At 39.1% G+C, this 12,173-nt stretch overlaps 1 protein-coding gene across 2 annotated transcripts in view; it reads right to left on the bottom strand.

The window, feature by feature from the left end:
• Nucleotides 1-9,246: 9,246 nt before the first annotated feature.
• The window catches only part of LOC119658283 (protein lozenge), a 126,240-nt gene continuing 123,313 nt past the window's right edge, over nucleotides 9,247-12,173 (bottom strand). For both annotated transcript variants that reach the window (XM_038065574.1, XM_038065573.1), the window contains one exon: nucleotides 9,247-10,383. In XM_038065574.1, coding sequence (XP_037921502.1) covers nucleotides 9,674-10,383 — 710 coding nt within the window. In that variant the 3' untranslated portion in view covers nucleotides 9,247-9,673. The remainder of the gene's footprint in view (nucleotides 10,384-12,173) is intronic.

Raw genomic sequence — 12,173 nt, forward strand, 5'->3', positions numbered from 1 at the left:
GATAAATTTTCGTAATAGAAAAACTTCCAATTGTTTGAAATTTTCCCTATATTAACTCCATTACAAAGTGAAGGGCCAGCAGCTTCCGAGCGTAATTCTTTATGGAATTTCCAGGGACTTCTTAATAAAAGCTAGAAAGGATGTCGAGAACAAAGAGATTAAAATGCAACATGCAGAACCATGTTGTTATAACTAGTATTCACTGTAACTTCTAGTGCTGCAGCTACAGAACACTCTGCCTCTCTCAGTTTCTACGGTCATAATGTCGACTGTTTGCTATTAATTAATTTTCGCGTATCCATAGTTCCAACGACTACACTGAGCATTGACACTTTCAACGCGAGACACGCATTTATCTTTGAAAGAACCCGAAATCGATACACTCTCCAATCAATGACTACATGCATTCTACAGCGAAGGAGTCGTGGGTTATGTGATGATATATTTCATCTTTGGTTAGCACTCCATTCGACCAAGGAGGATCCCAATCGTAAAACCAAACCCATTCAATGACCTGACCTCAACCACATTATGAGTTAAGCCGCAGACATATTTGCGGCTACATCAGATACACTACAATATTTTCGCGTTCTCCCAACTGTCTATCGGGTAAGCTTAATCTGTATAGCATCCATGAAAAGATGCTCTATGTATTCCGCTTCCTTGGCCTTAGCATTTGAATTTCTAATTCAGTTGTTAAATTGATTCAATTTGGGGTCGAAAGTTTAGCATCAATATAGTAGGCTTCCAAAAGATATATCGTTTTACATAGAAAAAGTTCTTCAACATGGAGTCCTCTCTCGGGAATGGGACTTTCAGGTGATTAGAAGTTTTGATGTAATATGGCACCGAGGTCGAACTGGTTTGGGGTTTATTTACAGAATTTCTTTCACGCCATGCGAGGCTAAGTGGAAAACATGTTGGATATCTAAAGGACCTTTTGAAATCGGGTTAACTTTCGATACTGATTGAAATGTAGGAGAGTTAAGGCTGAAAATGTACACCCCACAAAATGTAATACGTCTCGTCCTCAGAATGCACAAATGGAACCATTGCGGACCCAAATATTCCTATATACTTACTCTTATAAACGACTTGTTGCTTATCTTTAGTGAACTGAAAAACAGATCCACCATCATCATTAACGGCGCAACCACCGGTATCCGGTCTAGGTCTGCCTTAGTAAGGAACTACAGACATCCCGGCTTTGCACCGAGGTCCATCAATTCGATATCCCTAAAAGCTGCCTAACGTCCTGGCCTAGACCATGGTTCCATATGAGGCAGCGTCTGCCGCATTTTCTTTTTTAAGGTTTTGTGCAAAACGAAACGTGGGGGTGTAAATTTTTTTTTCACCAAATATAGTCATGCGGAGTATCAAATGAAAGGCCTTCGTTAGTACTTTCCAAAGCCGGTCTTAGTTTTGACATTTGTTGAAAAGATGGCGAGTGGGGGGAGTCGAACGAGATCATTTTTTTAGCGACCCATTCTCAGAAACTACCCAACCACAAAATCTGAAGACATCAAGAAGCTGCCACCATATGGTGCCTAAGCTCCAAAGTGCCCTTCATATTGATATTTGTTCAAATAATAGTATATTACTATAATTTTTAGTAACTGACTGAATCATAAACTTGCACCAATATTGGCTATAACATAGAACATGATTCTACCAAGTTTGGTGAAAATCGCACCATTACTAACAAAGTGATAATAGGTCAAAGCTGTCGTTCCATTGCAAATTCTACGACTTAGGATGTCAGTATCACGCGAAATTCTCTATCCTAACCTATTGAACCGGATTTTGCCCGCAACCAGATGGTCGTAGTATCCTTCAGAAATTTCGTCGTTATATATAGGAATCATTCACCTTCTGTAGGGGCCCAAATTCTTTAGAGGATTCCTCTTCCGACCTCGACTATGAGTTCGCGCCCCGCCTCGAAGGAATAGTACATAAAGACCGATAAGATCATTGTTATTTGGTGCGAACATTGGAATTATGAACACCCACGCATGCAATGAATAATATCAGTCTAGTTTGAATTCAAGGGGTTAAGGGGGTCCCCGTAAATGCAAAAGGAGGTTCAATTTTTTTTTCACCTAATATGATCAGGTCAATACCATACCAAGTACTCTATTAGTACTTTCTGAAGCTGGGATACGTTTTGACATTAGTTATAAAGGAGGGAGGGGTCAAGTAGAGGACTGAAGGCCAGACTGATGCAGAATCCTGCCTTCTGCTATGTGACCCTCAAGGAGCCAAACCTCTCGCGTACCAAAACCATTAGTGGATGGCGATAACCACACCCTATACGGATCTAGACTCCCTCCTCAACCCAGGATGTTTTGCGAACTGTGCCCATTCGATAAACCTGCCTTTAGCTATGCTAATATGGTAAAGAGTATTTGACTGGCAACACTGGCGAAAGTATTTCCAGAGCGGGAAATAATTGAGGAGCTCATCGTCATGGAGATGATTGACATAGGACTATAGTCCTGAATTGCCAGGATGGGAGGGAAAGGAACTGTTGACATGTGGCAGGGGCACACTAATTCCTGGAGGCAATTAAATGCCCTAGGAGAGCTGACAAACACTGGAATGCGTTACGCTTATGATATTGTTTTAATATGTAGGGATAAATATGAGGATACTCTATGTGACAGAATCCCAACCGGACTAACTATAACTGGTATAGGAAAGCAGCGCTGTGGTTAAAACCTGCCAAGGCTAATATAATACCATTCACTAGGCAGCGCGAATTTGGTTACCTGAGAGCCATTAGATTACATGACAAGGAGGTGAAATGAGTAACAGACGTCAAACATTAGACCAAAAAAATTATAAGTTGAAAAAGGAAGGTGGGACTGCGTATCATTCCAGCCAAAACCACCATAGTACCATTCACTAGGAAACGTAAGCTTGATCACCTGAGAGCCATGCAGGTGAAACGAGAAACAGAGGTCAAGTATTTGGGAATTACGCTACACCAAAAATTACTCTGGAAGACGCATGTTGAGAACATATGTCGGAAATCCAAAAAGGCTCTGATGACTTGCAGGTTCATAGCAGGGAAAAAGTGGGGATGCACCTCGAAAATGCTGCGCTGGATTTACACTGTAATAGTAACCTCAATACAACAGGGAGTTACACAAACTTCAATCATTGACGCGTATATATCAGTGGGGCAATGTGAATTTCCTCAACAGCTCCTCTAAAGGTTCGTATTTATTTCCGTCTTCTGTTCTGCGAGTGGTTAACCAGTATTCTCGAATCAGGGCTTAATCTCATAAATTGCTTCGTTCGAGAAAATTTCGATCCATTCGAGGGAGCGTGAATCCACTGTTAGCCCAATATTATCCAATATTTGTCACGCCAATAGAAAGGCAGCCCTATCTTGTCTATGCTAGTATACCTTCTGCGTTACTATATGATTGTACTCGACAGCTCCAAACCCTGGTAAATACCTGTCTGTGACGTATCGTGGGAGTACGCTAACCTGATTCTATTTTAAATGAAGAATTTGGTCAGTGCTGCGTTATGCAATGGAACCCGATGGCCGAAGAGTGGGTCCCCTCAAGAACACTTGGCGCAGAACAGTAGAGCAACAGTGCGTCTCGGGAAGTCCTGGGTCAAGTTGAAAAAAAATTTCAGCAAACCGCGAACGATGGCAAATAGGTGCGGTTGACTCACTATACCCCACAAGTGGTGAATAGCAACCATATATATACAGTGACTCACAAAATTGAAAAAATTCGCTGTAAATGGGATCTGTTACTAAAAACTCAAAATTGTTTTGATATTTTCTTAAAATATTGACTCAAACTATAAATTAGAAAGCAACAAGAGCGGGAAAGTAACTTAGATAATTTTTTTCAATACAATAAAATAGCTAATGTGTTGATTCAACGTGATCAATTTTCTGACTTAACATGACTATGTGAAAAAGTAAAGCTAATATTTTGTATACGCTGCTCTGATATCTAGTACGTCCTGGATCCTTATAGTCATATTACAAACTAGGTTTTCATAAATTTGCACGAATTCTGCACATTTGGCCACGATTAGGTTAGTATCCTCAATTCCCATGTGACCGACCATCTTAAAACAGTCCATGGGTGTTGATTAGGGTTAGATGTGAATTTTGGAGAGGCCAGTCTAATTTTTTTCTTCCGCCCGCCTAGAGTCATTTGGTGGTCGATTTTACTGTGGGCTGCGGATAAATGCCCTGTTCAAAGACAATGTCAAAAGCATTAAACCTCAACTTTTCCATGATGCCAAACAAATTATCCTGTAGAACCTCAATATAAGAACCCGTTGTCATTTTTCCTTTCATCTTCTCCAAATTCGCGGCCCCTTTTCTTGACATATAGTTCCAAACCATAATTGAGCCTCAGGCAAAATTCAGTGTTGGCTCTACGTGATATGGTTGTATTTTCCCTCCACAATTCCTCTACACCCATTCCATTTCGGCCGTCCAACCCAAAACACTTTATTTTGGTCTCATCTGATCATATAACGTTCGCCCCGTCATCTTGAGCCCAGGTTTTATATTATTCTTCGAACGTCAATCGCAATTTCTGGTGCTCCTCTTTTAGCAGGGATTCCTTAACTTTCGTGCGCCTTCTAAGATCAGTATTTCGCAGTGTTCGCCGAACAGTTTCTTAGAATATTTCCAGTTTGCCAGGTGATTTTTCTACTGCATTTCGGTATTTATTGACTCTTATGTCCCTTACAAGTTCTTGCTTCAGCCTTATTTTGATAGGCAAATCGGTGTTTTTGCGGATTTGGCCTACTACGCTAACAGGGATTCCAACCTCCATTGAAACCTGCCAATGCGTTTCACCACTACGCAGCATGTCCTCAGTTTCCTTGCGAATGTTGTGAGTTAAGGTTTTATATCTGGGCTTCTGCCTTACGAAATAGCCATGGGATACTACCATGTTCATCCGGGCACCATATTTTCGCCTATTTTCTTCGCAGCTGCAAGGACATTTTCCTCAGTTACCATTGGAATTTCGACGTGGTCTACCTGGACAGTAGGAAGATTAAGGGAGAAGATTCGTGACAATTTGGTGCTCAATTATCGACATCACTGCTTTTTATGTGTTACTTAGAGGTCCGGGTCAGCTTTCTTTCATAGCGACTTAAAATTTCTCTTTCGCTTTTCAGAATAGCTGCATCTATTTTTTCCACGCCTCTTTGTAATGCTTATATAGCAGCTCGTATTCAAATTGGTTTCTGTTTCGCAAGCTGTGTCTTCTAACCTTGAGGCAAGATTTGCGTGCATTCCTCAAATTCAGAGTTTTACTAACAGTTTGTACACACCACTGGGAGCAGTACTGTTTTCTCCCCAGGAGAAGTTAAACAACAATACGTACAATATATTTCGGAGCCTATAGTTTAACTAGGTTCTCGATGATTTTCAGCCATTTTCTAGTGTTAAACGCATTTTTAGGGGTTTGTGTGAAACAACCCCAAAATCTGATCAAATGATCAGATCAAGATCCTGCGGATTGTCAACATTGAGAAAGCTTTTGACAGCATATCTGGAGTGCTCTATGCGGGAGAAGCATTTGGAAAAACTAATAGCTATTAAAAGAACAGCATATGACGGTGTCACGTGATACTTAAAAGTAAAATCTCGAATAAATTTGAAGTTCTTCTCGATATCGGTGAGGTCTTCATGCCGCCTTTGTCAGAGGACGTGGAAGGCTGCAATGAACCTAGTCATTTTTTCTCAACAAATACCTCGGCTAATCTGTGAACATCTGGTTGCATTCGAAGTCAAATAGAATTGGACTAAGGATAAATACCATCATTCTGATCGCATCCTTTATATCTGCATCAATCGACGGATCGTTGAAGACTTCGTTTAATTTGTCTACCTTAGTAGCGTTGCTTCTGCTGATGGTAGGATCGAAATCAATGTTATTCGACGCATCAATAGCGCTAGATCCGCATCCGCTGTTTTGTCTAAAATCTGGAAGTGTAAATAATTCAACACAAACATGAAGTTGAGATTCTTGGTGCCAATGTTTTTTAAGGTTTTTTGTAAAACAAAACCTTATTAAAATCGGTTTACTGTCTGTTTGTCTGTCCGTCACACGGATTTTTCTCGGAGACTGTTGCAGGGATTGATGCCAAATTTGGTGGAAAGGTGGGAACTGTGAACGTCCACGCATACAATAAGTTACATTCTTTTACGTCGAATTTAAGGGGAGGTCCCCATACGTGCAAAAGGGGGGGGGGGTGTACATTTTTTTCCATCAAATATAGTCATGTGGGGAATCAAATGAAAGGTCTCTAGTGCTTTCCGAACGCGGTGTTAGTTTTGACATTTGTTGGAAAAATGGGGAGTGCGGGGAGTCGAAAGAGATCATTTCTTTAACGGACCCATTGGCAGAAACTACCCAACCGAAAAATCTGGAAAAAATCAGGAGGCTGCCACCATATGTTGCTTTCCGAAATACCTTCCATGCCGATATTTTTTCAAATAAAGTTAATAACAGTATATAACTATAATTTTTAGTAATTGATTGCAAAACCCCCCTTAGGTTAATTTTAGAACCACGAAATTTAGCAGTGATGTAGGCGATAACATCATGATTGGTGGAATTCGCACTATTACTAACAAAGTTATGTCAAAGTTGTCAATTCTGCGCAAATTCTAGACTATGAATGTTAATATCCACCGAAAGTGGATGCTCCCACATAATGTATGCATATATTACGTGCTAGGTACTGATGGGACAAATGTACACTCAAATGTCTTTATATAAGAAATACACAAAACCTTTCATACCGGAAGCGTCCAGCTTCCGGCTTCCCAACTTGTTTTGAACTGCTCTAAGATGTGAGAATTAATTCTACCATAACTAGTAGTTCATTGGAAAATACTTTGGTAACACGTCTGTGCGAAAGTGTTTTTGACAGATTTTGAACGGCGGGATTTGACATTGGTCTGATGTGTATAAAAGCATTACTTTTATGTTATAATTTAAAGAAGCTTAGGGTGTACATGCTCCAGACGATAGTACGTGCAGAAGATGGATTAGACAATTCAAAGAAGGTGTTTATGACTTTGAAAACGCAGAACGTTCGGGAGCACCAAAAAAGTATAAAGATAAAGAATTGGAATCATTACTTGGTGAAGATACATGCCAAAATTGGCTTCTGCATTAAATATTATATTAATCCATCAACTGTTGTCAAACATTTAAAAGCAATAGGAATGATTCAGAAAGCCAGTTATTGGATCCCACATGAATTCAAAAATCGAGAGACACCGAACGTCGAAAAACCATTTGTAAAATGCTTTTTCAACGACAACAAAGGAAGGGTTTTCTGTAATGGATCCTAAACGCAAAAGGCATGGGTAGAGCCAGTGGACCCAGGTTCATCGCAGCCAAAGCGAGATATTCATTGGCGTTATGTTGTGTATTTGGTGCGATCACAAGGGTGTGGTGTATTATGAGTTCCCGAAAATGCTATTGGTGACAACTAATACGCTGGCAACTCCTACCCCACCCGCCCTATTCACCAGACGTAGCTCCTTCAGATTACCACTTATTTCGAATGATGTAGTTGGCCTTCGCAGATCAACAGTTCAGTTCCCCTGAAGATATTGAAAATTGGCTTGCTCAATGGATCGTCTTAAAAAAAGTGAACTTCTTCAGACAGAGAATCCGTGAATTGCCTGAAAGATGGGCCTTGTAGCTCTAGATGGAGTATACTTTGCATAATATTCCTATGTAACACGTAATTTTTAAAATAGCATTTGATTTTTATAAAGAAATGGGGAGAGTTAATTTACGCGACCCATATGAGAGCATTAGATGGAGAATAACCGTTAGTGTTACTCGAAAACTCGTCATAGGGCGATTCTAGCCTGAAACAATCTACCTTAGTAGCGTTATTTCTGCTTGTGGGGACACAGAGCCTGATGCAACTGCGATGTATTTCGTGATTTGGGCGCGTATTAGCCTCTTAATTTGAAGTTTTGTTTTTCGTCGTCGATAAATTTACCTTTTTTAGATCTGAAATGATGTTTTGGGAGTGACACTTTGTACTTGTATTCCTCGTTTCTATGTTACATGTTGTTCTTTTTATTGAGCGTGTAGCACATTTTATTTTTATTTGGCTTTGCTGTTGTCTTCAAAAAGTAGTATTCTTCCTAGCTCCTGTATTCTTTTAGCGGAGTTGGTCTATATATTATGACCTTAAATGCCGTCATTTCGAGTGTTTGTCGGCTTCTTGAAGATTGTTCAAATTCTGCGCCGTTCCTTATTACTTTTAGGTGCATGAATGATGTTTTTTCATATCTCAGAATAATTGTACATTTCTGTATGCATATGTTTCGAATACCTTTCCCATTTCTACTTTTTTTCGCGTTCGCCCAAATACGTCTTCTAGAAGCGTGTCCACGAAAACTTCGCTTGTAATTTAGTGTTGGATAAGGGGAATAAGTGGTTCCCAAAATACTATATTTTCATAATAAACAACTTACAAGCGAAAAGAAAAAAATATCTTCTGAGTGACCCATCGGTGATTTCCAATTTACTTTAAACCAGAAATCCAACTCTACAATGAAAACATTTGTTTATACAAATGGCAGAAATAAAATTTATTCCAGTGTTTAACTAAATCATATAAATTACTCATTTTTTCTATATACATTTTAAATTGCATTTAAATCTAAAAATGTACAGCAACTTCCTTATATTCTAAATGTAAAATTTATTACTTAAATATGATATCAGAAAATATGACTAAAAGTCTAGAGGCGGGAAAAAGATCTCGAGTTACATATTTTAGTCTGTTTTACATTTTTAAATCGGTTTTATATCATACATGTGTATGTAGGGAAGTGAAAACGGATTATTTCTCTAGGTATTATAAAACTATAGTAGTAGTAAAGTATCATTGAGGGTGGTAATTACCCGGAGTAAGAAGGCTAAGAAAAGTCATTTGCTATTTTCGGTTAAAATCTGGAGTTGTTTAGGAATTTAACTGTCTATAGCCGATCAGAGTGAAATTATGCGGTGTTTCCAACGATTAATTAATTAAAGTAATAAAAACTTGTTGTTTCTTTTTCGTTGGTGTGGGTATTTATTCTTGCAAAAACCGATATTTCGGGAACCACTTGTTCCCTTCATCAGTGCAAACAAGTTGTTTGCAAGAATAAATACCCACACCAACGAAAAAGAAACAACAAGTTTTTATTACTTTAATTGTCTATAGCCAGTTTGTAACTCCGACAGTTTATATACTTTATAAGTATTAACCATATTATCCGACTATTATGAAATTATCCGTGAGGTGGATTCAAAGTTTGACTTTCGCTTAAAATAACGAATCCCTGCTAAAATAGACCGCATCGTTGTGGAGGACAACGTGAAATAACGAATAAAATCTTTTCTGTTTTCATGGAGGCTACACAGAAGGCTCCTGAAAGGGGATAGAAATGAAGACGAATACCTCGAATCAGTTCTTGAATGGCCGATGAACATAAAAAAATACTATTTTCAAAGGAAACTAGGGTACATACTACCACTGCTGCTCTTTAAGTCTGATTTAAAGCCTCTTTTTGATTTTCCTTCTCGTCCTATTGCTACACACGATGTTTCCTCTATACTAAATCCTTCCAAGATAAAGTATATTAGTTCCACATAGGTCAATAAGGCCGCCACACACTACTCGGGTCGCCGACAACATCACCTTCTCGATGCTCATGGGCCTCCACTTCGTCTGGATGGGTGTTGTGCTCGCTTTCCGCTGCCAAAAGACCAACATCGTGATCTGAAGTTCCGATTCCTATTTCGATTCCTGATCTGCTTCCCGGGATAGAACTAATTGTTAACGAACTTTCTGGACCTAAATACTGTTCTAGTTTATCTGTTCCATGCAAATGCAAATGAATTTGATTCTGGTTCACAGTGGAATAGAGTTGTGGATAAAGGACCATTGTGGGGGCAGTGTGTCCTGGGTACTGAGGCTGTGCAGGACAACTGCCATATTGGTAATTATTGTAGCCATTCGACCAATTGTTGTAGGACGAATAGGCACTAGGTTCAATATCAGTCTTAGTTGTGGCATAGGTTGGACTGCAAACGGGTGGTTGAGGTGAAACAATGGCTGCCGCCGATACTGGAGCACCCGTGGGAGGAAGTCCTGTGTGATGGTAGGGATCTGTTGGCGAGCAGAATGGCTGGATATCGGGCAGAACTGTTGGCAGATGGAAGTTGGAATGATGATCGACAACTGTACTTGGTGTTTCATACGCATACGCTGCATTTGATTGTAACGATGGATAGGATGGATATGATGAAGATGTAGTGCTGGGAGTGTACCCTGTCCATTCAGCAGCACCCATTAAGTTGTTTTCTGTAAATGGATAAATAAGCGAATTATTCAGTGAATTTAGAGAAAATAAGATCAAATATAAGAAATTGAGTAACAATACGAATGTAAATTTTATTTTTGTGTTTGCCACATTTTATATTTTAAAATCTGCCTCATTTTATTGGATAAACAACCAGCCAAGGTGACATAACTGTCCCGAAATGTTTTTCACTTCTTTTCGGAATATAGTTGTGTGGAATATGAATTGAAGGATTACTTTCTGAAACAGGTTTCAATTTTCACATTGATTACAAAATTGTGGAGTAAGGGATCGAAAAGTACAAACTTAAAATGAGACAGCACGCAAGTTATGTATATATTATCAGATGACAACGTAACTATGATAAAATACTTAGCCAGATAAAGTCCCCCTAAATAATAGAAATAATATCTAGAAATTCCAAAACAACAAAATTCATTTGCAAACTAGAAATTGGACACCTGTCTAAAGTCTAGACACAATGTCAGCATTTTCGATTTCATCAAATTTCAAAAATGCAAGTGTACACCTGTAAGTTGCATCAGCATAATTAGAATATATAAAGCACGTAAACGTAACACTCGCCCCATTGAAGTCGTACTCTCATTAGCTGAAACTCTGTCCGAGCATTTTTTTGAATAAAGTATATTTAGTCCAAAAATTGCTTAGTTCTTTTTTTTGTTCAGTGCACCCGCGCGCTACGAAACTCGCATTCTCAGAAACTCCTTTCTCTTCTTCAATGGCTTGACAGACCAACTCCTTGGCCTCTAAATAAACTTGCTTCTAATCTTTTCTGTTTAATGACTATGTCGTAGCCGTAGAAGCTGTCTACTATTCATATTAATTGAGCCTTCCCATCTTTTGCACGATGGTTGGGTTGGTTGAGCGGCTGGTCGTCATGGATGTTTGTTGTCGCCTTTGTGTTCTCATTTATCACGTGCACAGCATTAAACTGAAGAACAGTCTCATTGAAAGCAAAGTGGGAGAAAAAAAGTAATCAGAAAAAAGAGACTGTGTGGATACCCTATTTTCCCCAAAGCAGTGAAACCTTTGCACTCTACTATGTAGGTTGGGAATTCGGCATTGGTCCATGAGTTGCAGGTGCTTAAGGTTCCCAATGTCAATCGCATTTGCGATTTACGTAAGAAGTCGCACAATTATTTTTTATATGCCGATCTTGTACTTTCTGTGTATAGTTCTTCTTTGGAAGACTGAGCCGTATATTTTGTGTCCTTGTCCATTGTCTTCATTACTAAGGTTTGTTCTCGTAGTTGAAGCGATCACACATTTGTTAGGTTATAATTTTCTAGAGTGAAGTTGTCTGAGTGGCCTATCGGCTCGGATTTGGGTTAGGATTTTTGTTTTCTGAAATTTACTGTTAAATCTTGGGGTACAAAATGTTGCGATACAAATCGTAATATAGGACATCAAGGGAAGCCGTGAGGAATTTAGGTACAATACCTGTAGCTGACAATATTCTGGGAACTACAACCACCCGCTCGAGATGCGAAATTTTTATGATTTTCCGAGCCAACGGCTCATAGTTCACCTTCTTCTCCACATATTTATGCTCAATGTTTTTATGGGGACGGATCGCTCCGCGTATATTATTGATGTTGCTATAATAATATACGCGGAGCGATCCGTCTTGTCAACTAACAGTACGTCAGGCTTGTTATGTGCTTATTATTATTTGCAATCGCGAATTAAGATCCCTTTCCACAGTCAGATCTTTTTTTGCACTTTTTTTGTTTGCTAATTCAACAGAATATAGTTTCAAGAATCATCGCAG

Source organism: Hermetia illucens, chromosome 5, assembly GCF_905115235.1.
Source record: "Hermetia illucens chromosome 5, iHerIll2.2.curated.20191125, whole genome shotgun sequence".
Taxonomy (NCBI): Eukaryota; Metazoa; Arthropoda; class Insecta; order Diptera; family Stratiomyidae; genus Hermetia; species Hermetia illucens.